Raw genomic sequence first — 25,249 nt, forward strand, 5'->3', positions numbered from 1 at the left:
CAAGAAGACTGAATTACACAGAGAAAATGTGACCCAAACTTGCTTTTTTTCTGTTAAAGAAAAAAAAAAACCACAACCTTCGTTAAACAGATTTCTCTGGTTCTTTCAACTGCCAAAGCTAAGAGTTTAGTGGAGTCTTGTTGTCTGTAGGAGTCTTAGTCAGGCATGCAAAATAAGCACTCACATACAATTTATATTCTTCTTTCCAACACTGTAAGCTACAACAATCCATACACAGACAGAGACACGTTATAAAAAAGCAACACTACTAGACTAGGTTTGATGGAGACAAAAAAAGTAATCTGGTCATGCTATGAGAAATTTTTGGCAACACTGTCAATATATGTGGCGCATTATTCCCTGGACAACACCTATGTGCCTCTGACAACAATTTACAGAGACAACAGCATCCTAAACCAGCAGTTGTCTGGATTTTCAGAAAATATGCATTTTCTTTCATATTACAGCATTAACAGGCTTTATATTTTGGAACAGACAACCATGATATAAACAACGTTCCAAAGCATCCAGGGAATCCATTTAAAGCTATTCAAACTTATTATAATAATCCCCAAAGAGAAGAAATTACTACTTTCAGAAACACAAGCCAGCACATAGAGACTTCTGATGAATATCTGTAGGGGAACATGATTTTTTGCAAATTGTGGGGGATGATAGCTCCTCCTCAGATGAATGACCACTCTTTGTTACTGCATTGACTTTCTTCTAATCTTTCCTATATAACAATCTTTCCTCTGTCATCCCATACAAGACCCTGGAAAACATTTTATTAGTAAATATGGTGAACAACTGCTTATTACTTGCCCATCCCTGGAAGTGTTCCAGGCCAGGCTGGATGGGGCTTTGAGCGGCCTGGTCTAGTGGGAAGTGTCCCTGCCCATGGCAGGGCATTGGAACTAGGTGATCTTTAAGGTCCTTTCCAACCTAAACCATTCTATGATTCTACGATTATTCTGAATGCAACCATGTATTTCTCTTCAACTATTTACATCACAACATTATAAGCTCTTTGGGGCCACCTTTTTTTTTTTTTTTTTAAAGGTACACAGTATTTAAACAGTAGAATCCCAATTATACAAACCTTAAACAGTGCCTAAGTGGTTTTTCTTGCAAGGGAAGGGCCCAGTTGCAGTTTTGCACATTGCACTGCATACCTGCAAAATCTAGTGTATCTAGTGTGATTCACTTGTATCCTAAATAAAAAAAAGATTTTTTGAGAAATTAACTGTTACGGCAGGTTCTGCTATATGAGGCTGCAGCACGAACAAATAAACTGACTGGACTAAGACCTCTATCAACACCATAAGGCAGCATTAACACATGGAACCAAAAAGAAAGAGGTTCCCCTTCCTCATTTCTGACGCCTAGTATCTCAGCAGACCTGGCAATAAGAAAAAACCCAAACATAACCCATCAAATCAGCCTAAGGTATGGAGCATGCCTATAAAATCTAACAGCCAAAATCTACCAAGTCCAAAATCAAAAAAACAAACAAAACCAAAACAACAGAAAACTGCACAAGGGTGACCTGAGGCAAAGTATCTACCATATTAAGGCATGAAGGCCTCCATAACTTCTCAATAAGGAAAGTTTTTCTTGTTTCTAAACTTGTCTAGAATAACATTCTTTGCCATAATGTAATTCTTGCAAATAGTTAGATGATTTTAACTAGAAGTATCAATGAAAGTTTGACAGAGTTAAAGGAAATGGAAGTAAGACTATATTACTGAAAGTTCTTGGCAACTATAAAATTATAAGATGCCATGATCTACACCCTTAATGAAAATATTAACAGCACTTTAAACTAAATCTCAGCCTTCTGCTACTTCATAGCATTTCTGTGAAAAACAGTGGCACGTTGTGAATCCCAGAATCCTTTGTGGCCACAGGGCACAAAGATGATCAGTATGTTTAATATTTTCATGGCAACATCAAACATATCACAAGTGCACTGCAGAGTGATCAGTCTTTGGCAACAGATCTTAAAAACAGTGAATTTATTCTTCATGAGTCTATCACCTATACAGCATGTGCAATAGAGATTTGAAGCATTCTGACAGCAGTGGACTGAATTTATATATATACACCACAAATGCACAAGGGATAGCTACATGGTGTTAGATTAAAGTCAGTTCACATCTGGCCATCTCAGGAGACTTCAAGTCTAACTGCAAAAGATCAAGTAAAATAATGCAAAACAAAGTAAAAACATGCAGAGGAGCAATGATTTTTCTAAATGTAATTATTTTTAATAAATAGGAGTGGCATACGAAACACACAGATATATTTTAACACTAATCAAAGGTCATAATGAAATAAATGGAGGAAATTATCTCTTCACTAAAGCCATGAATACATGGAACTGGAAACTCAGTCATCATACAGCAAAGAGGAATTGAATTAAATTAAATTAAATTACTGTCATCTTTCAAGACTAAGGAGAAAATACAAAAGAGAAACTTTAAAAAAAGCTATAAATAAAAGGTGCATTATTTTGAAAATATGTCTGAAACGGGGAAACTCACCACTCTAATGAAGTTTTGAGACATTCTGGAGGGGACAGGAAGAGGAACACTTTTTCTCAGACCAGAAGAAACAGTTTAGCTCAATCATCCAACGGAATATACATGACTTTCCGTCTTGAACCAAGCTTGCCTAAGAATTTCTATAACTATGCAGTATAATTAATGTTTTCCCACTTGTAAAAAGAAGTAGCACAGATCTCTGCCCAGGTATTCTAATGCATAAGTTCAGAACGCAGTAAGCTAGAATAGCTATCCTTGCTCCTAAAAGACTGTCTTCTTCCTAAAAGCCCTCTGGACAGGGGGCACTCCTAGCAAGGGAATTTGGCTCTAGCCTCATTCTGCCTGCTGATCCACCAGATCCACATTTGGGCACACGCAAGGGCCCGTTGTCTCTTCCCACTGAGCTTGCATCAAAATGATGAGATTCTTTAACTGAATAGATGTACACTGGCCACTTTCTGCACTAATTGCACCAGTTTTGCAAACTAATTACCAAGTGTGTGCTAGAACAGTGTGCTAGAACGCCCCTTGGGCCCCCAGAAAAGGGTTTGTGTCCAGCCAGATCAAGCCCCTCGTCCTCCTCCCTGCATGACCTCATGGACGCTAGCTCTGGCACAGAGAGGGAACAGCTAATAGGGGTGGTCTGTGGGCTGCAGGGTTGGTTTCTGCCATAGCCTGAGAGAAGAGTAGTAACACTAGGGTTGTCCATGAGAATTGAGTGGCAGAGGACATGTCAGGGACACCCAGCAGCTGTGCACAGTGCATGGACATCAAGGGCATCTCCCTGGGCAGAGGGACTGCCTCAAGGCCAGCACCCCAAAGGCCTTCCTCTGAAGGATGCTGAGTGGAGGGGCAGTAGGCAGGGCTGCACATGGCGGGGCCTCATCACCCCTATGTCACAGTGCCACCACCTGGCAATGCAGCAGTCACAATGTCCCAGGAGAGGACAAAGGGGGCATCCTCCATCAGGACAGAGCTGGCCCAGGGGCAGCCTGCAGACATCCAAGAGGAAGTCCTTGAGGAGCCGGTGGAATTACTTGAAGGGGGTTGAGGGAAGAAGACCAGAGGCTGGATGAGGCTGCTGGAGATGAGAAGAATCAGCAACAGCTGGAGCTGCCTGAGGCTATTGGGCCTTTTCAGTGGCCAGACCAAGGGAATACCTTCTTAAGGAGCACTGCAGAGCTCACCATCCTCATCCCCTGCAGAGCCAGTGGAAACAGCTGTAAGAAATGGGATGCAGAGATGTTGCCAGGGATCCCAGTGCTTTGGAGCACCCACTGGTGTCCTGCCAGGTACAGGAAGGATTCTTATCCCCAGGTCGATCAGGCTAGGGGCATTTGGACACTCTCAGAAGCCCCCGAGATGGCTCCAGGTTGAGAGAGAATAGGGCTTGGGCATCTCCTGGGAGGCATGACCAGCCTGTGAGACAAGGAGGCAGGTCTTGCTCACATGCTCAGGGAATAGCCGATCACCAGCTCTGGGGTCAGGAAGGAATTTTCCCCTGGGGCAGACTGGCCCTGGTCCCCAGGGGTTTTTTGCCTTCCTCTGCAGCATTGAGTATGGCCACTTGTCAGGGCTCTTCCAGTCCGTTTTGGCTAGGTTACTGCCTGCTGCTCATGCAGCACGAAGATGGCCTCTTGTGCCCTGCAGCTGTGAGGAGGAAGGCTTTTTTTCCCCCCCACAGTGGCCTAGCAAGTGTCTCCAGGGATTTTTTTCCGTCCACTGCAGCATTGAGCATGGCAGCTTGCCAGGGCTCCTCTGGGCCATTTTGGCCAGGTGCCTGCTGCTCCTACGCCATGAAGGTGGCCCTTGTGCCCCACATCCAGGGGGGGAAAGAAGCTTTCTAGACTGCCAAGGTGGGCCTCTAGGGTGGCCCCTGGGGGTTGCTTCTTGTCCTCTATAGGACTGAGCACAGTCCCTTCTCAGGGCTCCTCTGGGCCATTTTGGTTGGGTTCCTGCCTGCTGCTTTTGCACCTCCAAGGTGTTACCTGTGCCCTGTCTCATTCAGGCTCTCTTTCCCATTGCAATTTTGTGGCAGGAGCAAGCCCTCTGCTTCCCTGGCTCTGTTTTGCCAGGGGTTCTTGCTTGTGAAAAGCAGCCTATGCTTGGAAGGCCGAGAACAGAATAGGTTATGCTATGTTATGTATGTGGTTCTGCACAACAGGTTACAACCTAGATCCGAGAAAAGAGACCTAGCTGCAGCAGAGCAGCTCTCTGCAGTGCAGGTCCCAGGCCCACCCGGGAAAGAGGGTCAGAGATGGACACACCTACAACATCACTTAGGCAAGGGACCAAAGGCCCCAAACTGAGCTGAGATACCATGTCCCCTGGGCCCTTGGTAGGAGACGGTGGGGGTGGGGGTCCCAGGGGAGCCCATCCCAGCCATTGAGGCTCATGAGCACCTCCAGGACCCTGGCAGAAGTAGACCTGCACTGCTTATATGCTTTTCTTTAGACATTTATGATTGGCCATTTTGGAGACAGTATTGGGCCAGATGGTCCTTCACTCTGATGTAGTACTGTTGTTCTCTGTCTCCCGTGTTTTAGCATGTTTTTCCAAGGGAAACAGCTCAGGCATTTCTAAGAATGAGTACAAGGAGAAAAAGACAAAAAAAAATCCACAGGGATGCTCACCTCAAAAAGCTTTGCAACCATTTAGCTCCGGAGCACTTCCTGCTTCAGACTGAGGGCTTGATCTTTGAGTCTCGCGAGTTTCAGAGATGTGGGGTTTTTTGCCATCCTGTGGAAATCCAGCTACACTGGATGAACATAGAAGAGCCACAAACTGCAGTTCACATGTGCTTTTGGCAAATCTGTTCAGGTGGTCAAATGATCTCAAGATAATCCACAGCTCTCACCTCCATTAGAAGGTAGATGCCTCCTTCCCACAAAGTGGCAGAGCCAATGCCTAGGATGGGACATGATTATGCATTCAATCCCTTCTGCTAGCACAGGGCTGGGAAGAAACGTCACCAAAGATTTCCTCAGCATGTACTGGTAGGGAAATAAGGAGGGAAAAAGATGATGATAATCTAATCAAATTGAAGAGCCAAGTTGCAAGTGACCTACAACAATGATGGGAGTCCAGCTGCCTGACCATTTTAGGGCTGACCAAAAGTCAAAGCATGTTATTAAGGGCATTGTCCAAATGCCCCTTCAATACTGCATGGGGCATCAACCACCCCTCTAGGAAGCCCGTTCCAGGGTTTGACCACCCTCTTGGTAAAGAAATGTTTCCTCGTGTCAGGTCCGAACCTCCCCTGAGGGATACAGCTTTGAGCCATTCCCATGTGTCCTGGTACTGGATCCCAGGAAGAAGAGATCAGCACCTCCCTCTCTCCTTCCCCTCCTCAGGAAGCTGGAAAGCAATGAGGAAAAAAGCTAGACACCGATAACTTTACTTACTTGCCAGTGCATTTCTAAAGTAAAATTAAAAATAAAGCGAAGAAACCTTCTATGCAACCAGACACGCTCATGACAACAGAAACAACTGTAACACATTGGTTAACTTGACTGTACAAAAGAAACACATACCAGAAACATGACAGGGAATTTCTTTCTGAGCCAAGAGGAAAGCTCACTAAACCTCTAATTTTCTTACGCAAATGAAGCTTGAAAATATCTACAATAGTGTAATTTACTACTGAAAAGGCATCTTTTTATCCTTTAAAATATCTCTTTGCTATATGATGTTGGTTATGTATGTTTAAATATCTGTTACACAGCAGTTTTTACATACCTGAAGACATTGCTTCTAATCGCTACTGATGGAATGCAATTATACCTTTTTCCTTCAGAATCATTAAAAAAGATTGCATGGGGCCACAAAAAACCAATTCATTACACTATCCCATATAACTCTAAGAAATGACAGGCTGGTACCAAAATATTTATCTTGGCCTACGTACTCCATGCATTAGCAAAGTCAGCAGGAAAAGCTTAAAAGATTCATAAGACAGAAAAGACAATACAGAAAGAATTTTAATAAACTTAGTAACAACAACAAAAACCTAGCTCTTCGGCTATAGCCAAAAAGCACAAAAGAACAAAGAGTCATTGTTTATCAAAAGGTCTCAAATACAGCAACCCAAGTTCCTTGGAATGCAACTTCAAATTATACTTCAGGAACAATATTAGAATAAATCCTACTTTTCCTAGAAGTCAGTAAAAAGGCTGACAGAAGAGGTTTATTTTAGAAAAACACTGTCACCATTCTCCTCCTTCCCTTCAAAATTAAAAAAAAAAACAAAAACAAACAAACAACATAAGAAAACACTATGCATAGCAAAGCTGGGTATGAACCAAGTTTATCTCTGATATGGAAAATTCTGTTCTCCCAAAAAATTCCATTGGAAAGGATTTGAAACATGGTATGGAGGTTGGGTTTGGTTTTTTTTAAGGGTAAAGAGTGTTTGTTAGAAGAGATTTCCATATAAAATTTTCATTTCTTACACATGTTGTAATCTATGCATCAGAAAATTTTGATTCTATAAATCAGAAAATAGAGGCAAAAGCATTTTGGAAAGGAAGATTCAAGCGTTACACTATACAATGCAAAGTAGAACACATTCAGCTTCTTCTAGAAAACTTTGCTGTTGAATTCAATATATTCCTGTCAAAAATTCCGGATCTTGAGATTTTGTCCATTCTGATAGAAAATAATTCAATAAGAAAGTTTAAACCCAATTATAATGGGCATGGACTTCATACTCTTACAAGGCCATTCTTGCTGTGAAAAGCAAGTCAGTCAAAGCCAGTATATGCTACACCTTCAACATATCATTTTGTCTAAGTGTGGCGTTTTTTCCCCTCTGAGGTTTTTATAGGATAATGCAGAGTGTGACTTAAGTATGGGAGAACTCAAGAAACAGCCAATCAGCACCAAAGTTTTACGTTTCTTCATTACATTCACCTTACAAGAAAATTTTGTTTGGCTTTTGCAACCCCTTTTGGAGGTGTTTAAAAGCATACTAACATTTGCTTTCTCACTCTCAAGCTTTCTTTAGTGTGGCTAAAGCAGCAAAAAATAATAAGATATGGTTTGCATTTACAGGTAAAACCTGCCTTTGTTTCCTTTTTGCTATAAAGGACACAGGTAAAACCTGCTTTTATCCTTGCTTCCTTTTGTCTATAAAGAACGTGGCATGCAAATGTGCCTTGAGCTTAACTTTCTTAATTTTATACTCAACTTTTAGTTATGTTGCCCTGGGCAATGACTGGTAAATATACTAAAAATTTTGCTTTTCTAAAGCTGTTTTTCCTGAACAGAAACAGACACTTGCTAAAGTTTAGCTTACAGCTTTTGGGGAACAAGCATCATTTCTTCGAAAAGGAAAGAAAATTTTAAAAATTTAACAAAATTTCAAAATTGTGGAATATTTCACATGGAATGAAAGTGAAACATTTCAGCGTAAACATTTCCACAGTAAACCATTCCCTAAAAAAAAAATAAAAATAAAAATATCACCCCACTCACCAATGTTATATTTGGGTTCAGAGCTGACCTATATTTTGAAAGCCAAGGGGTACTTTGCAAACCAAACAAAACACTCAAGTTCATCTAAATATTTAATTCAATCCAAAATGAAACAAACCCTTTTATTCTGAGAACAACCAAGCAAACATATTTCAGTTCTATACAAAGCAGATTTCCCAATCTTGCCAAATGACCACTGAATTTTCAAAAAAACCAACAAAACAACACTTCCAAAAGACACGTCCATCTTATTCAACTAATTCATTAGTTGTCTCCCATTGACATGATATACTTTAGCTTTTCTTGGTATTCAACAATACACGTATAATTAAGAGTTTTTCTTTCCATTTCTTTCCCACACAAAGCACACTCCAATCTATCCTTACAACAGTCATAGTCTGCTGACTGTGTTTGAACCATAAAGCACAGACTCAATTTCAGGGAGTTTCCAAGAATTTTCAAGCGTAACTCAAATACAAATTAATTAACAGCCACAAAATCAACACCAAGTATCAATTTGCACATTGGCAAGATTTGAGCTTATATGAACAATGGAAACTCAGTTCCCAGACATCAATAGGTAACATCAGTGCAATTTTTTTTTTTTTTTTATGTAATTTGTTATCCAACAGTTTCTCAACCAAGTCTCTTCATCACATGGCTAGTATGGAAGAAGATTTAGCCTTCTTTTGGGACTGTTGCAGAAACTGCTGAATAAAATTTAGTACAAAGAAGCACAAGAAAATGCTTGACTTCTGATAATGTTGCTAGGCTAAAGAAGAAAAACATCAGTGTGGGTACAACAGATATATACACTTATTTGACAGAACACTGACACTAGGAGTTCAAAAATACTAGTGAGGAAGGAATTAAGATCATGGGGCATGCTTAAGGTCATTAACACAGGCTGTGTTGAAACCACTAAGACAGCTTATTCGCTCCTGGGTCTGTGCCCAGGCTCCAAGTACTTATCTCACAAGGTGAGACCTGTGTATACAACAACCCTCCCTACAGTCTTAGTTTCTTCCCTAGAAGGACCCCAAGTACTCAGCCCAGGTCTCCACCTGCGTGACCAGGCACCCAGTCCCTCACAGCATGTTCAAAGACCAAATCCACTACCGAGAAGACATAGCCTAAGCATCTTAATTTGGTACCGCTTCTGCCAATTAATGGGAAACTAAAAACATTGCTGATACTTAACGTTTGTCCTTTCATAAATGGCAGCTACTTTGAAAACATACAGAGAGCTTACTGGTAGTGGTGCAGGAAGAAAAACGGCTACCAATGAATAAAGCAGAATATCTTGACAGCACCACATCAGAACTACTAAAACCAGCAATCCTCAGCAAAGCTCGCAGTGATCTGAAAAGCTCCGGAAACCAGTAACATTATACAAAATCAAACCTTATCATTATGCATAAACATCTGTTTATAGTAATACTTGTAGAGAGAGAAATATTTAACATTAATCTCCTTTAAACTCTCAACACTTCAAGATCTACAAGATTAGGGATAATTGCTAAAGACGACTAAAGAAAGCCAAGACTCAGAATCTTCATTTAGATAGCTCCTCTACTTTGTAATGCTACATTTTGTCCAAGATTTCCTAAACAGAAGCGTTATTCAGAATTCAACACCATGCATGCCAGTGAACTATCATGCAAATAAAGGAATAAAAATAAATGGTATTTTGCCACTGCAATTATTCATCCAGAAGCAATTGTTCCACGTAGCTTGAGGATATGAGAACAATGTTTCCCAACAGGACTTGACTTTCAATTGAGCTCCCTTGTTGCTACCATAAAATAAGCTAATACACTAGTAATTATACAGTGTATATTTTAACAGTAGTATATTCCCTGTCTTCTGCAACAGGCATGCAATGCTAAAGAAGTGTAATTTTGTATTGGTACGTGGAGAATATTTTTTTTCTAGTTTAGAATGAAATAGCAGCTAATTCCATAAAACTATTTATATTTTTAACTTAGTTTGCTGAACCAGCAAAAATTGTTGGCAATATAAAGCGCTATTTTTGCACAGAAAGTCTCTCACAATACGTAGGGTTTACAAATCACCAGGCAGCATTATCAATTATGTATCTTTTTATGGTAACTAAAATCCTACTTAAGTAAAGAATTTTTAAAAATCATTTTGAAGTCTTGCAATTTAGTCAAAGCTATCCCAGGACACCATTCCACGCAACATTCGAAGCACAGGCTTGTTTAACTTTTGTGTCTCCTTGGAACACTGTTCACTAATGGCAGCTACCCCAGGCTTCCACTTCATACACTAAGCAAAAAAACACATTGTTATACATAAAGTAGCTTTTGGAAGGAAAGAAAGAGCTCTCTCATAACCGCAAATGCAATTCCCTAAAAATACAGCATTGAACATGATACAGCAAATTTTGAAAAAAAAAACATACTACTAAATTGATGACACAACAAAAGTGCTGTACTATCAGCTGTAGAAAACCTCTTTGCATAAACATGCTTACAGTAGACTGTTGTTCTCTACTCAAAGACCACTTCACTATATTTCCCAATACTTTTACGTGCTGTCTTATAGAAGTCTGATATATAATGTGATTTGTCAAGGCTGACCATGTAAAAAAATGATACAGTTACTTACTAAAAGTTGAAATTTACAGAAAAAACATTAAAATTAAACAAGCAAAAACCTCAATAGTCTACTTTTAACTTCAGATAGATTATTTTGTTAAAGAAATTTTGTGAATTATTAAAGTTGATGTCAGTCATAACTTCAAAACTACTGTGGAGGTCAGACAGGAGACATGCGCATACAAAGTATGCAAAAAAACCTCAATTTCAGTACACCTTCAAACACAGACCAATGCATTATGAAAGTGAGCAGCATGTACTAGAAACCTGCATCACACCGAGTTTTTGTGGACATTATATTGAATTTAAGATACTAAAATAAAATACAAAAAGAAAAGAAGAAAAACAGTTTATTTCAGAGGTTGGAAGAGTACAAAATATAGGCTGATATCTGTTCAGTCATTATGATTTCAGCCATTTCATTTTAACCAGTTGATTTAAATCAAGTTCATGCTTATAACAAATAATCTGAACATGCATGTAAATTATTGCAGCTTTGTCATCTGCTGTCATCTAGTTACCACTCTCAGCAGAGTATTATGTTTTGCTTTTACAAAACTGACCAAAAAGATAAAGGTTTCGACCCTAAAATACCCTGAAATAAAAACCTACTTACCTAAACAAAGTATGCAAAACTCTCAAAACCCAGCGGGTAAATAAAGTCACAGAGCTAATTTTTGACTAAAAAGCCTCAGTTTCAAAAATCTTCTGAAGTCGTCTTGGAGACAAACATCAGAGCATGATGACTGTGAGGTACCACTTTACAGCTGCTGTCACACAAGTATCATATTACCATATACCATATTATTAGCGGTCCACAACTGGTCCACTGACTACTTGAAATAGCTTGCAGCCGAATAATGCAGCATGTAGTGCAGCTTGGAAATACTTCCTACATACAGACATCCTACCCAGAGGCTGCAGTACAGAAGTGCCTGAAGAAAAATTGCGGAGTATCCGATCACAACACTACAGCCTGTTCTGGCAACATACTGCTCCTACAAATACTGTTTCTAGACGCCAACTGCAATCTTGTCAAAGTATGATCACCCGAATAAAGCATTTCAGAGAGCTTTTTTGTGCTGAAATGTAAGGACCTGTAACAAAACGTCTTCAAATACAGCTCTTCTAATCCATTTTCAGTGTGTTCCACAATTGAAACATTCCACCTTTGGGGCCTATGAAGTGGTGTACTGTAAGAATATATACATACAAAACACTGCAAATGTCTCCCTTTTGTTACATGACTTGATCATGCAGTTATATAAAATCATCACATACAGTTTTGCTGCTGTTCTTCTAAGACACCTCATTTCTCCCATGAATAATTCCAAAGTGGAAAAACTTTTTATCACACATCTGTACTTCTCTGTATTTTTCACTAGAGCTTCAGCAACACATCTTCTGAGAAAACAGAAGTGATTGTTGAAGAGATTGTGGCTCAGTAACATAGCAAGAACTTTAGCAACAACTTTGAATTGCTTAAGTCTTTCACTAGATTGATGAAGTTTCTGCAGCCCAGCTGCAGCAAGCTGGTAGTAATAAATTCTCCATACACTGCAAACTAAGTATCCGACTATTTCATGCTTGTTTCTAAGTATGTCAAAGCTGGAGGCAAAGCCTGTCATTTGACAACTCAGTACTTGCTTCTTTCCTTACGTCCCCTAACAAAGGTACCAGTGTAAGGCCAAATAAGAACAGAACTCCCTGGAGATGCCTGCTGTGAGACACGTCATAGGATTTCTTCAAGAGATTTCAAAACAATAGCTTAAGGGCAAGTTTTTCCATTAGAAATCAAGTTATTTCGAAAGAGTCAATATTTATAATAAAGGCCACAATACAACAGATGAATTGAATTACTGAATTTTCAAACCAAATGTACAATACTTGAAGTTCAAAATACTTTCCAAAATTTCACAGTTATTGTTTGCAAAGACAAACAAAACACAAAAGTTTTCTTTCTGGTTATAGCAAGCAAATATATCTTTATGTTAATTTAATGTGGACTTCATGGCACATAAATACAACTATAACAGAACTGACAAGTCTGAAATTCTTTTTCTTTCCATACATACGATAAATCTAAATAAAATTTAAATAGTTAAGTAAGACCATAATCCTGAATGTATTACCAATATTTTCTCTTCGTCATATTCCCTTGCTGCATTGTTCAAAGTTTCTTTCGAACATTTCAACAGCTATACAGCGCTATCAGAATAACACTATTCTTATGCTACTAATAATACAAAAACACTTCAGAGTTATACCTGGAGGAAATGAACGGAATGTTGTGTTCTTTTTCTACCTACACATCTTGCTGTCACCAGGGATTTATTTGTGTCTGGTAATTACTGCATAATAATTGCAATAACCATCAAATGGCAGCTTCTCTCCTACACAGTGACTACTTACTGGTTTCAAAATCACTGTCATGTACTACTGAAAACTTTTAGCTTTCTGAAACATGTTTCCTGAACTGCTTTCTCCACCAAAATAAGCAATGTATTTATACATCTTGCACTTCAGTTACTGAACTTTTCATAATATGCATATAGGTTTTAGAAACTTGTCCTACTAAAACAAGAAATGACACGATTCATTTGAATGACAGGATTCCTGTCTATTGTAACAGCCAATCCTATTCACAGCAACAACAGCACTAATGGTACAAACCTAAGCAGTAGGAGAAATTTTGTGGCAATTACAGATAAGCTTCACGGAAGAAGCAGCTTAGCTTATAACAAAAACAAAAGCTAAAGACTTTTATAATCTTAAGTGAGAACCTTCTGTGTGGACAGCGTAGAACTTAGAATTTGTGAACGTGGGCTTTAATTAGAAAAAAAGGACTCTTCCTTGCATACTACTGATATGAACAGACACAAGTTCATCACTGATCTAAATAAGGTTCATTATGTGTCCCTAAACAAGGATGGATTTTAAAACATGGTGAATCATTGGAGACCTGTTTCTTATTAGAACAGCTGCAACACTCAAGGCCTTAAGTGAAACCCAATGCATGTGCTGTTTGTACATGCACAGAGGATGTGACAGTATATGTTGTATTTATTGCTCTACTTTTGATTCCAAGTATTTGATACAAAGACGGAAGAAGATGCTATACCTGAATTACCTCAGTATTTTTTTAATACACATTTAATCCCTCAACATGGCACACAAACACAAAAAATACCAGCACCTGTGGCTTCACAGAGATTGCATCAGAAATGAATACTGGCATTATTTGGAAATCTGTATTTTTGAAACACAGGCAAAATTTTTTTATATATATATATAAAGAACAAAATATTAAGACACAATAAAGCTATCATAACTACCAGATGTACAAGAGTTTTAGGCAGATACTGGCACAGAATACTTTGTTGCAGGAAAAACTTTTGGTGTTTGGTTGGATCCATGTGAGATTACAAATACTCTATTGAACTTAAACGCTGATAAGCTTTGTATAGCCCTCAAACATCCCAGAACTCCTCCAGGAAATCCATTACCAGAAAAAGCCATGTATCCTTAAACGGGGTTTCAAGAATCCTAGGGAGGTTCATGAAATTTTCTCTTATTGTTGAGTGAAAAAAAGATATTGTCTTCCCCTTTAAGAAAGCAGAGATGGAGTAAAATGACCAAAAGTTACAGTTTCCCCATCATCATGACGAAATGCTTGCACGGAGCATCATTTGAGCAAGCCTAAAATCAAAATGAAATAGTCCTTATAGTAGGACTACATTTTGTAAATAGTGGCACAAAACATAATGAAAGCACGGCTTTCTATTGCAAAGGCACCACCAGACACAGTTACGACTATTAAGAACATCAGCTGCTGTAATAGAGCCATATCGCACCATGATCACTACGTGAGAAAATAAGACCTGGAACACTTCAGAGGCTGACTTCTACTGTAGGGATAAAACTCCTTACCTTGAAAAGACTGTTTGGCTCTATCCACTAGTTCTTCAATTGGATAACTTGCTAGATCTCCTCTGGCATGCTTAGTTTTGCAGTAGGTACATGCATTGAGACACCTGTTTAGAAAATGAAAATACTCAGTTTCCAGCCAAGAAAGTCTTTGTATGCACAGCTGCATTTATTAAGTCCATCTGCAAAAATGAGCTTTTATAGTAGTATCCTGTTTAAAAATTAATAAAGTAGTATGAAAGGTGTTTTTTTCACTGTGAAAATCAATTTCATTGATACTTCTCAATGTGAAAGTATCTTTCACATCTATATAAAAAGTTGAAAAAACAATCAGTGGAAACCACATACAAAATCCAAGAGTGAGAATTTACATATATAATCATTGTTCATTACTACAGCTGAATCTCCAGGCTTCTAATCCCACTATTACATACAAAAAAATCCAACCTGAACAAGGAAATAAAGGAAGAAAGCCCTGAAAGGCTAAAAGCAGATTTTAAAAATAGTGTGTATTCTTGAAAATGCATTTGAGTTCATTTTTCTTTCTTTCATGTGGCTTGTATAAATGAAACAAATAACATAATGAAGGCAGAATCACCAAGTAGGAAAGACAGCTTGGCACAAAACATTGGGGAGTTAATGAAAAACTTCCACAAGAAACTAAAGGAATAATGTGAATGCTTTTAATTTACCTGACAATGTAGTAAAAGCAAACTAATTCAAAATAAGAGGATGGAAATATCAAAACAAACAAAATCTCTCAACTCGTTGTATGTTTTTCTTGGATTAGCCTTTGGATCCTGGTAGCGCCATGAATGTAATGCAGAATGCTTAAAGGAGTTTGCTGAAAATTTTTCTCCTTCTCCCCCTTTTTATGCTGATATTGCCCTACAGCTTTTCATAGGTTAAAGCATTTAAACCTCCAAAAAAACAGAAAAGCAAAACCCCCAGTTATAACTATTGTTTAAAATAAGTCCTGGGCTACCTGAAAAAATATGGTAACGGCAGTTTTTCTCTGGTACTGCGATAAACTTGGTCACAAAGAGAGAATGGAAATGTGCAGCAAGAAGCAGAAAGAAAGAATGGGAAATTATTCTCCAAATATTCACAGTATTATAGAGTCATAGAATGGTTTACATTGGAAGGGACCTTAAAGATCATGTAGTTCCAACCCCCTGCCATGGGCAGGGACACCTCCCACTAGACCAGGCTGCTCAAAGCCCCATCCAGCCTGGCCTCGAACACTTCCAGGGATGGGATTGTTTCTAAGATCTTTAATACTATGATCTTTAAGTACAACTTCATGGGGCCTGTTGATTTAATTTTGGGCTAGGAGCTGAAAGCTGGGATTGAGGCAGACTTTTTTTTTCAAATTTTGCTGCGCCAAGTAACTTATTCCTACTATAAAATAAAAGCATCATGGAAGGCCTAAATAATTTTTCTTTTTTTTTTTGGTAGCTAAAGAGGTTATATAACAAAACCAAAATAAGACAGACTTGGATGTAACACAGAAAAGGATTGATTTTCAGAAAGCAAACCAAAAAAGACAAAACTTTTAAATCCTATTTGTACCATATCTGTTAATTCCAACTTGTGGAAAAAAAAAAACAAACACAAAACCAAAAACCAAAAATAAATCTTTTGGTTTACAGCTGAGCAACAAAAGGAAGCAGATCTTAAATATTTGTAGAAATGATGAACTAGCTACTTTCCACAGATTTGAGAATTATCTATTCTTGAAAATATAAATTTAAGCCAAACCATAAGTATAATAAAGCATCTGTAGGGGGTTTTTCTCCCCGAGTAAGCCAGCCTCTACTCCAGCTTTCCAACACAACAAATTATTCATATGTCCATGCTGTCACATACTCACACCACAGACAATCAAGTGGAAAAAGGCTGTTGGGAACTCTGAGAATCTAAGCATTGCCTCTTACTAAGCGGCATTCAGTAGCAAGTGGATCACCTAAAATCAACTCAGTATGTAAAGTCCTCCTTAAAAAAATCAGCCTTTATCACAGCTAAAACTCAAATTATATGGTACTAAAAAGCCAGCATGCTAGTTAAGTTGCAGAAGAGTATTTTGCTTTGTGTTCAACTGGACGCCTCCTTCAAGCATTTAAAGTTGGTTTGTAAATATTACTTCGTATTAATACAGGTCAAAGCTTTTTTGCACCAAGAAATTCCAGGCATTTATAGTAATAATTATTAATGGTCACTGTGTTTGTAATCACCAACATGTTTTGGATAAATTTTGTAGTGAGTCCAGAACAAAACACACTAAGTCCTCATTTTCCATCATACTTAACTGATTAAGGTACTTCGAATTATTAATCTTTTGCTTTGAATTATTAACCTTTAATCAGTTATTTGCCCAATACACAGAACTATTCCACAGCAAGGTAAAATACTATCCACAGATAAATTTTACCTGTGGATTTATCCTGTGGGTAATTAAAAACTTTCACCTGTGGCTAATTAAAAACTTTTAGAACACATTACCAAACTGAATGTCGTCAACGTTTTGGTCAAGTGCCTGAAATTTTGCTGTAGACATAAGAAACAGTGGTCTTCACATTGTTTAGCTAGCATGTGCTCATGTTGTGCATCAGATTAAGCAGACTCTTCATTTTCAAAACAGTAACACACTTAACATGAAAGACTACTCCTTACAGATGGAACTAATTATGAGTAAGAATACTTATGACACAGCAGACAAATACAGACTTTCCTTCAGTGGGACGATTAGTGGATTTCAGCAGCAGATGAGAACGAGAATACAGACGTGAGGAGGAAAATCCCAGTTCCTCTTAACAGGACTTGTGTCACTAAGTTTAGTGAAGACAGGATTCCACCCTCAGATATGAAAAATATAAAACATCTTTCATTCAAGGATCACAGCTCAATCACAGGCTGCAATGTGCCATTAGTTTGCCAGTCACTCGCATTTAATGTGATTGACCAAGACCAGGCATCTGTGAGCAATATGTGAGAGCTGAAGAGCTGCAACAGTGTCATGTGACAGAAGATCCCTGCTGCTCTGCAGGTGGTTAATTTTGGGGAAGAGGGGTGGTAATGCCCCTTAATTTCCTGAATAATCCAGTAAATTCCTGCTTGGAATCAGCCTAATGAGCTGGTAAAAAAGACACAATAAAAACAAAACCAAAAACCCGCAACGAAACCCAGTTCTAAGGTGGTCTTCTCCCAAATTAGAAATTTGCAGAAATAAAGTAAAATATCATTATTCACTAATCAGTCTAAAGACTAATATCTGCCCCTATGAGATCCGTTTAGTTACACAAATTCAAGATTTTAGGAAGTTTGCCCCCAACATCACTGGAACATCCCACCAGTACAAGTATAGAAAGATTGCTCATCACAGTCACCCACAGCATCTCTCTCTGCACCTTCCATCAGGCTTCCTTCAAAGGCCGCAATAATTCCAGCCCAAGAATATTTTGTATTAGTAAACCTGGTTTTTCTGAAAGGGGAACATGATTTGCTTGTTTCAAAATACTGTTTACAGAAGAGATTTAGGCTTTTTTTAAGATACTTTTAGAGTTCCTATCAAACGTAATTTTGATAAAAACGCTCTGCGGTGTGACTAAGGAGAAAACTCCCTTTGCAGGCTTGACTGAGCAAAAGAAATACCAGAAACATACACTCCCAGCACACGAAAAGGAGATGGATACTAGTCACAACTTACTAAACAAGAGCTGGTAGAATTCTACAAATATTTTCCACCTTAGGATACAAAGTTTTGTAAACCTAACAACAACATTTATGCTATATTTATAGTTAAATATCATACTATATTTATAGAGTTAAATGTCACAAATACTTCTTAGTATTTTACCTCTATAAATGCTACTTTGCACTTACAAAATTTCTAAATTCTATCAAATGTAACCGTAATTGATCAGGAAAAAAGTAGTTTACAGAAAAAATCCCATGACTAATATACCTGACTTGTTTTCAGGAAACTGTTCTTTTACACATTCTACAATAAAGTTTTTCAACACACTGTGACAGGGAAGATAATTTCCTGTAAAAATCTGGGGTACGGGAGGTCATTTTCACTTTAAAAAGGTTCAGGATTTAAAATACTTTTGAAACACTGGCAAGCTATTTCTCATCAAGGCTAATTAGTCTAAGCAGCAAACCACAATATTACAGAAATACTGTTTCTAGTATCCCAACTATTCAGACTGAGCTTGGACACCAGCCACAGGGGCCATGCTACATAGATGCACTCGATGTTACAACATTTTCTATGTAATAAAAACAGGACTTCTCTGAAATTATCTTTGTAGCCAAGTATTTTAGAAACTGCTCTGAAAGTACAATGCCAACTTCAAAAGAAAAACCTCTCAAAAAAGTTTTAGCAGAAAATAGGACGACCCTTCAAGAAACGCTGTACAGTGTATAGGACTGCCCCCATTTTTCTCAAAGTAAGATGCAACTATAGGATGCTATTTTTAAATTCTGCAACCCATTCCACGCTCAGCAAAATTTGAAAAAAGTGCATTATAATTTTGTTCTTCTGAAGACCTTTGAAGCCAGTGTTTTATTTGGTAATGTCTCACTAGTTACTAATCGAAAGGAATTTAGAGAGAAGGCAGCTCAGTTAGTTTGATAAGGTATAATATAATTTAATTTTGTACTTTAAATATTTGCATTTTTTGAAACTGAATTCCTATAGTCAAGTGCAGGTGATTCAAAGGTCACAGCTATGTGGTTATATAATTATACATTCAACTTGCTCACTTTAAGGCCAATGATCTAACATCAGCAAAATCAAGTGCGCTCAGTGGCACTTTTTAGTGTTTGCCTAAAGAACTTCTTGATTAGTTATTCTGCCTACACAGTTCTGCAACTGTTTGCATTAATTCATTCAGGCATTCTAAATGGATATTACAAGGTAAAACGTTCCATTGGTAAGTTGCATAGATCTGTGTTCCCCACCACGACCCAAAATGGTGCATTGCTAGATGCGTACTGGAAATTGCAATGATTTTTTTCTCTGCAATTCAAGCTAAAGCTCTATTATTCACAGAGACATAAATTATTTTAGAAGCATTTCCAAATAGCTGCTTGGCTACACAGACCACAACTTTGCGGGCAGATCATGACAATCATTAATATCAAGAAAGTGACTCAGCTGAAATAGCACAGGTAGATAAATTAGGTTCTGTGGTTGCACAGAGCAGAAAATGCCACAGCATTCTAACTACAAGCAATCTGCTCTTTCAACACTTCATAAAGAGCAACAATATTTGAAAGACGATGACTCCTGGTCTTAGTCAAATAGGAGTAATGAAGGTGGTAGAAATAAAGAGTTATGACAGAAAAACCTTAGACAGAAAAGATACTTTTTTCGAAATCTGCTCACAGCTAATCCCAGAGACACAGTAGCAGAATACCCCAATACCACTATTTCATTATGCATAAGCAACTATTATTCTCAGACCCCTCCAAATGAACAGCAGTCACTGGAAAATGACCTTTTGAGGACAGGATTCTCGGAGGCTTACTTTAATTTACAAAGTTTTAGAGAGCTGTGGCTTGACAAATGCCTTAGTATTCAGAGCATCCAATAGTATAATTTTATTTAAAAATTCTACTGGGGGCAGATGACTTAGCATAACTTACACAAAATGTGCTGCAAAACCTAATTGGGTTAGTAATGAACAATTTCATAAGCTTTAAAAAATTCATCTTTCAAAGTTTTTTAACAAAATACTAAGGATTAAATTAAAACTGTGATTTCTATGTAACGGGGCAGGGAGATGATGAGCATATTCAAAGTTCTGTTTCAGGAATGAAGCATCTCAGCAGATCTCCGTGAGCAGAAGGAGAAGGGTAAGGGGAATCAAGTGTCTTTCTATAAGCAATCCACTTCATTTACCATGCATCTTCACAACGTTAGCAGCTCCTGAATCACCCACCCACACAGAAAACATGGTTGAAAAGTATACCACTGCCTGTGATAAGAGCTATTGTTTTCACTTCCTGAATGGCTTTTGGGACAGACCCTTTTAGAGAGGTGAAATCTCACAGGAAACATTAGGTTGCAGTTAATTCTGTAACATACAGCAGGTACCACACAGATTCTTGGGATAAAAGGTATTGTTTTTGCACTGGTCAAAACATCCTGGGAGGAGAAAAAAGTTACATTTCAGCAGCACTGAAACTACCAGGCTTAATTTAGAATTTATCTCAGATTGCCATCAGACCAATTTCCAAAAAAGTATTTGTAAAATGTCTGTGGGAAAGTGGATCTGAATTGTCTGGGTAAAATAATGGAAATAAGCACATAATAAAAACAAGCTCACCGTTTATAATCTAGAAAGAATCCCTTCCCAATGATTGTGTCCACACAAAGCTTTCTGCCCCAAAACGTCCTACTGGTTGTGGCAGCAGTAGAAATGTTAAAAACTCCAATATGGACAAGGATCTAAGCATTATCTACAATTAACACTATGCTGTTGCTCTTAAATGTCATCTCTGTCTTGTGATAAATTGGTTAGTCTTGATGAAAAAAAAAGGTGTATGTGCAGCAGTAAAGAGACATACATGCTTCAAGTACATACTCTTTGTTACGTATTACTTTGTCAACTTAAGAAGACCACACATTTCAATGCAATTGCCCAATCCTAAATCTGTCTGAGATTTTCCAAGCAATTCAATGGACTGATTTACACAGTTATTCTTATAAGAATCCAATGACTGATTTCTTTTAAGAATAGAAATTTAAACCAAGGGCCTTATGTTTGCCTTTAAGAGTCTCCAAGGGGATTTTACACTGTTACAGAGCCAAATCAGTCAGATTATCTTCATGGACATACCTTCCTTACCGCCCAGGTGCCTTTTAAGGACCTGTCAAAGAAAATGCAAGTTAAGGCACTTAACTTTTGAATAATCAGGGAAACTAATTTGAATAACCAGGCAAACTAATGTTTATAAATTATTTTCTTTTCAGTATTTTATAATGTTATTGTTGAAATATATTTTACAGAAATTAAAAGCACAGTGACAGTGCCGAGAAACAGGGAACAGTAGCTTTTTGTTACTAAACTAATGATCCTCAACTTCTCCATCTGCTTTACTTCTCTAAAATTCTCCCCTTCTAATGATTCCTCAGCTCTTTTCTTCTATTTTCCTTTTTTTTTCCCCTGCCATTTTCATAACTTTTTCCTGTTGTCTTGCATTCAGTGACCATTAGGCTTGTAACTCCTCTGTGGTGTCCTCATGTCCCAGTGACTGGAATGGTCTGACTTTCTTCCAAACCAGTTGGCTGGTGTTTGTATGCTTTGATTTCCTCTTTAACCACTCAAGTCTGTGGTGAGTCTGAAAATTTTCCAGTTCAACTGCTGCCAGCTCTGACAGAAACCATAACTCGCTAGCTTTTTTTTTTTTTAAGCACCAAGACAGACAACTAGTTTTCATCTGATTAGACGTAAGTTGATGACAATTCTTTTTTTTTTTTGGTCACCTCCATTGCAACTCAGCTAGTTATGGTCAGTCATTTATAAGAAAATCAGAAAGAGCATGGCTAAAACACTTAATGCACAAATCAGAGCATTTAAAAAAGGGCACAGAACCCCCTGGGGATTCAGAATCTAAACAGCCTTCTAGACATTACAGGCTGGAAAATACACAAGAGACAGCTCTAGTAATCAAAAGCAAGACTTAACAATAAAAGGAATGGACTGAAAAAAACACAAAGTAGCTCAGCAATTCAGTTGTTTACAGGCCTTAGTCAACACTTAAATGGAAGTTTTCTTCATATTTCCACAGCTACATCTGGCTACAACATTATCTTTTCAATGGCTGACTTGAAACAGTTTTTCAACTTTAGCCAAGTTTTCAAAGGCCCAATCTTTGGGATGGTGGAGGTTTTGCACTGGCTGCACACAGGCTGTTGAGCAGACCCAGCAAGCCAAAGTAGCAAGGAACGTTACCATTTCGTTCAGTGAGCACCACCCAACAGCTTCCCTGCAGCAACACTTTCACAAACAAGGTTGATGACACCATACTACAAGATGTTTGCTTTTATAAACATGGGTTAAAATGACATTTTGCTTGTGAGGCTGAGTTGCCTGAAGAAAAAGACATAACCTGACCTTGCCTCCTACAAAGAGGTGACTGACTCTGTGGGAAGGGGAGAGCTGGGGATGTCACATAACTTGATTTTAGGCAGGCCTTTGCCACAGTCTCCCATAGAACCCTTAAAGTCAAATTGCTGTGATACGGACTGAACAAGTGGGCAAAGTGGGTTAAAAACCAGCTGGATGGCTGAGTTGCAGTGCAAAGTCGAACTGGTGGCTGGTTAGTATTAGCCTTCCTCAGGTACTGATGCTGGGAACGCTGTTATTTCCTGACTTTATTAACAACACAGGCGAAGGGATGTCATGTATCTGCAGCAAATCCCAAGCTGGAGCTGGGGAGATCAGTTTACATGCTGGAGGACAGGGTTCCTATTCAGAGGGATATCAACAGCCTGGAGAAATGGGCTAACAGGAACCTCATGAAGTTCAACAACAGCAAGTAAGAAGCCTCACATGTAGGATAGAGTAACCCTAGGGAAAAGTGCAGGTGGGAAGGGAATGGACTAGTGAGAAAGCAGCTTTGTGGATAAGGGCTTTGGGGTCCAGGTGGGCAACAAACTGAACATGAGCCAGCAGTATGCCCTTTACAGTTAAGACGGTCAAACGCACTGTACTGTGCAACTGGATTCTACTCTCAAGAATGAAATTAAGAGACTGAAATAATTAGTGCCCTCTGTTTGGCATTTGTGAGACTGCACCTGTAGTGCTGTGTCCAGTTCTGAGCTCCCTGGAACAAGGCCGGCACTGACATAAAGCAAAAAAGCAAGTAGACAGGAAGGACACCAAGATGACTAGGGGGCTCAGGCACGTGGCACACAAGGAGAAGCTGAGAGAATTGGCTTACCCATTGTTAGGTTAAGCAGATCTTACTGCTGTCTACAAACAGCTGACGGGCGCACACAGTGAAGACACAGCCAGGCTGTTCTTGGATGTTCAAGGTGATAGGATTAGAAGCAATGGACCCAAGTTGTAACACAGGAAACTGCAATTAGACTGAAGGAGTATTTTACCACGACAATGGTAAAGTACACAAACAGGCTACACCGCAGCTGATCTCATCTCTTTAAGATGCTGGAACCCAAGAACACCACTATTGCGTCCTAGAGCTCAAAAACTTGCTCTGCTTCAGGATTACATGTGTCTATGTGGATGAGGGTGTGCACACATATGTGTAAGATACACACACAAGAAGCGCATGCTCCCAACACCACAGGAAACTTAGATTCAACTACAGGGGTAAGAAATGCTAGAAGACAAGAAATCAATGCAGAGAAGAACTAAGTCTGGCCTGTACCAAGACAACCAAAGAAGAACATTAAAGATACCACAAACAGCATCAATATTTAATAATTTTCATTCCATTTGTTATCAAATACATTTAGAGTGTGATACTAATGTGACACTCACATGCTGTCCATAAGTACAAACATAGCACTTTGAGGGCTAACATTAGCAGAAAAGCAAGTATGGCAGATATTTTGTAGCAGATAGCCAGTAGCCAGTCACCAACAAAACATTCCCAAGCATGATACTGGAGCAACAGCTAGCCAAGAGTTCACAGGAAAAAAAAATATAAATATTAGAACACTCCAGTTTTAAAGATCGCATCAGAGATAACAAGCTCTATGCAAATTAGGTGTCCACTTTCATCATGTTCCTCCACAGGATAAAAGAATACAGAGAAGGGCACTGTAACCATACACTGGACATCGAGAAAGTGGGTGTACAGGCATTCTTCCATGTTCACAGAGTTGTGAACTGCCATTTAAAATTGCACTTTGTTTCCTGCCATCCTTCACCTTTGTGCAACATTAATCAATATGCTTTTAAGCTTTATATAGAGTCATAAAGATAGTAACTGTACAAAGCCTATAATTTAGTCCCCTGAGTGGAGTTTATTTGTGCTTTTCCATATTCCTTTGAAATGTTCAAATCACCCAAGCTGTAAACAAGTCTTACCAAAAAAAGGTGAAATCTCCCACCTTTGTTATATCTGGCCACATTTAAACTTGTGAATTCACTTAACTTTAATTAATTTAAGAATCCTAAACTCTCTTCTGCAAACACACCTGCAACGCATGTAAAAGAAATTGATGGAGGGGGAACCTGAATATACTGTATAAAACACAAAGAAAAGTTCCTGAATAAACAGATGTGCAATAAGCTGTTATGTGTGCTCATGTCTAAGGCAGTTTATACAAACTATAGAATCCAAGTTTCTAGCCTCACTGGAGTCAACGGAGATAGGTCTCTATGCTTCGCTTTTCAGAGGAGCATCGTTCCCTTCGGAAAATAAAGCCATTCAGCTGATCTAGACTAACATAAAAAAGCCACTGTATTTATTTGCATTTATGGTGTTACTTTTACAATTTCATTTCAAAAGGGACCATGACTTTTATCCACATATTGATTGCATAAGAAAATAATTATATTATTTATTTATTAAGAATATCCCTAAAATATTCAACACGGACCTAAAATAAACCCTAGATACTCCTAAAGAAAGCAGAGTAGCACAGCAGATACCAGAGTTCTAAGTGGAGTTAGGTATAGCAATATTACCTTTATG

General features: G+C 38.4%; 1 protein-coding gene across 13 annotated transcripts in view; it reads right to left on the reverse strand.

The window, feature by feature from the left end:
* CDKAL1 (CDKAL1 threonylcarbamoyladenosine tRNA methylthiotransferase) overlaps positions 1 to 25,249 on the reverse strand; it is a 424,762-nt gene that overhangs the window by 216,451 nt on the left and 183,062 nt on the right. For all 13 annotated transcript variants that reach the window (XM_074575804.1, XM_074575806.1, XM_074575810.1 and 10 more), the window contains one exon: positions 14,573 to 14,676. In XM_074575804.1, the coding sequence (XP_074431905.1) occupies positions 14,573 to 14,676 (104 nt within the window). The remainder of the gene's footprint in view (positions 1 to 14,572; positions 14,677 to 25,249) is intronic.

This window comes from Larus michahellis, chromosome 2 (genome assembly GCF_964199755.1).
Source record: "Larus michahellis chromosome 2, bLarMic1.1, whole genome shotgun sequence".
NCBI lineage: Eukaryota > Metazoa > Chordata > Aves > Charadriiformes > Laridae > Larus > Larus michahellis.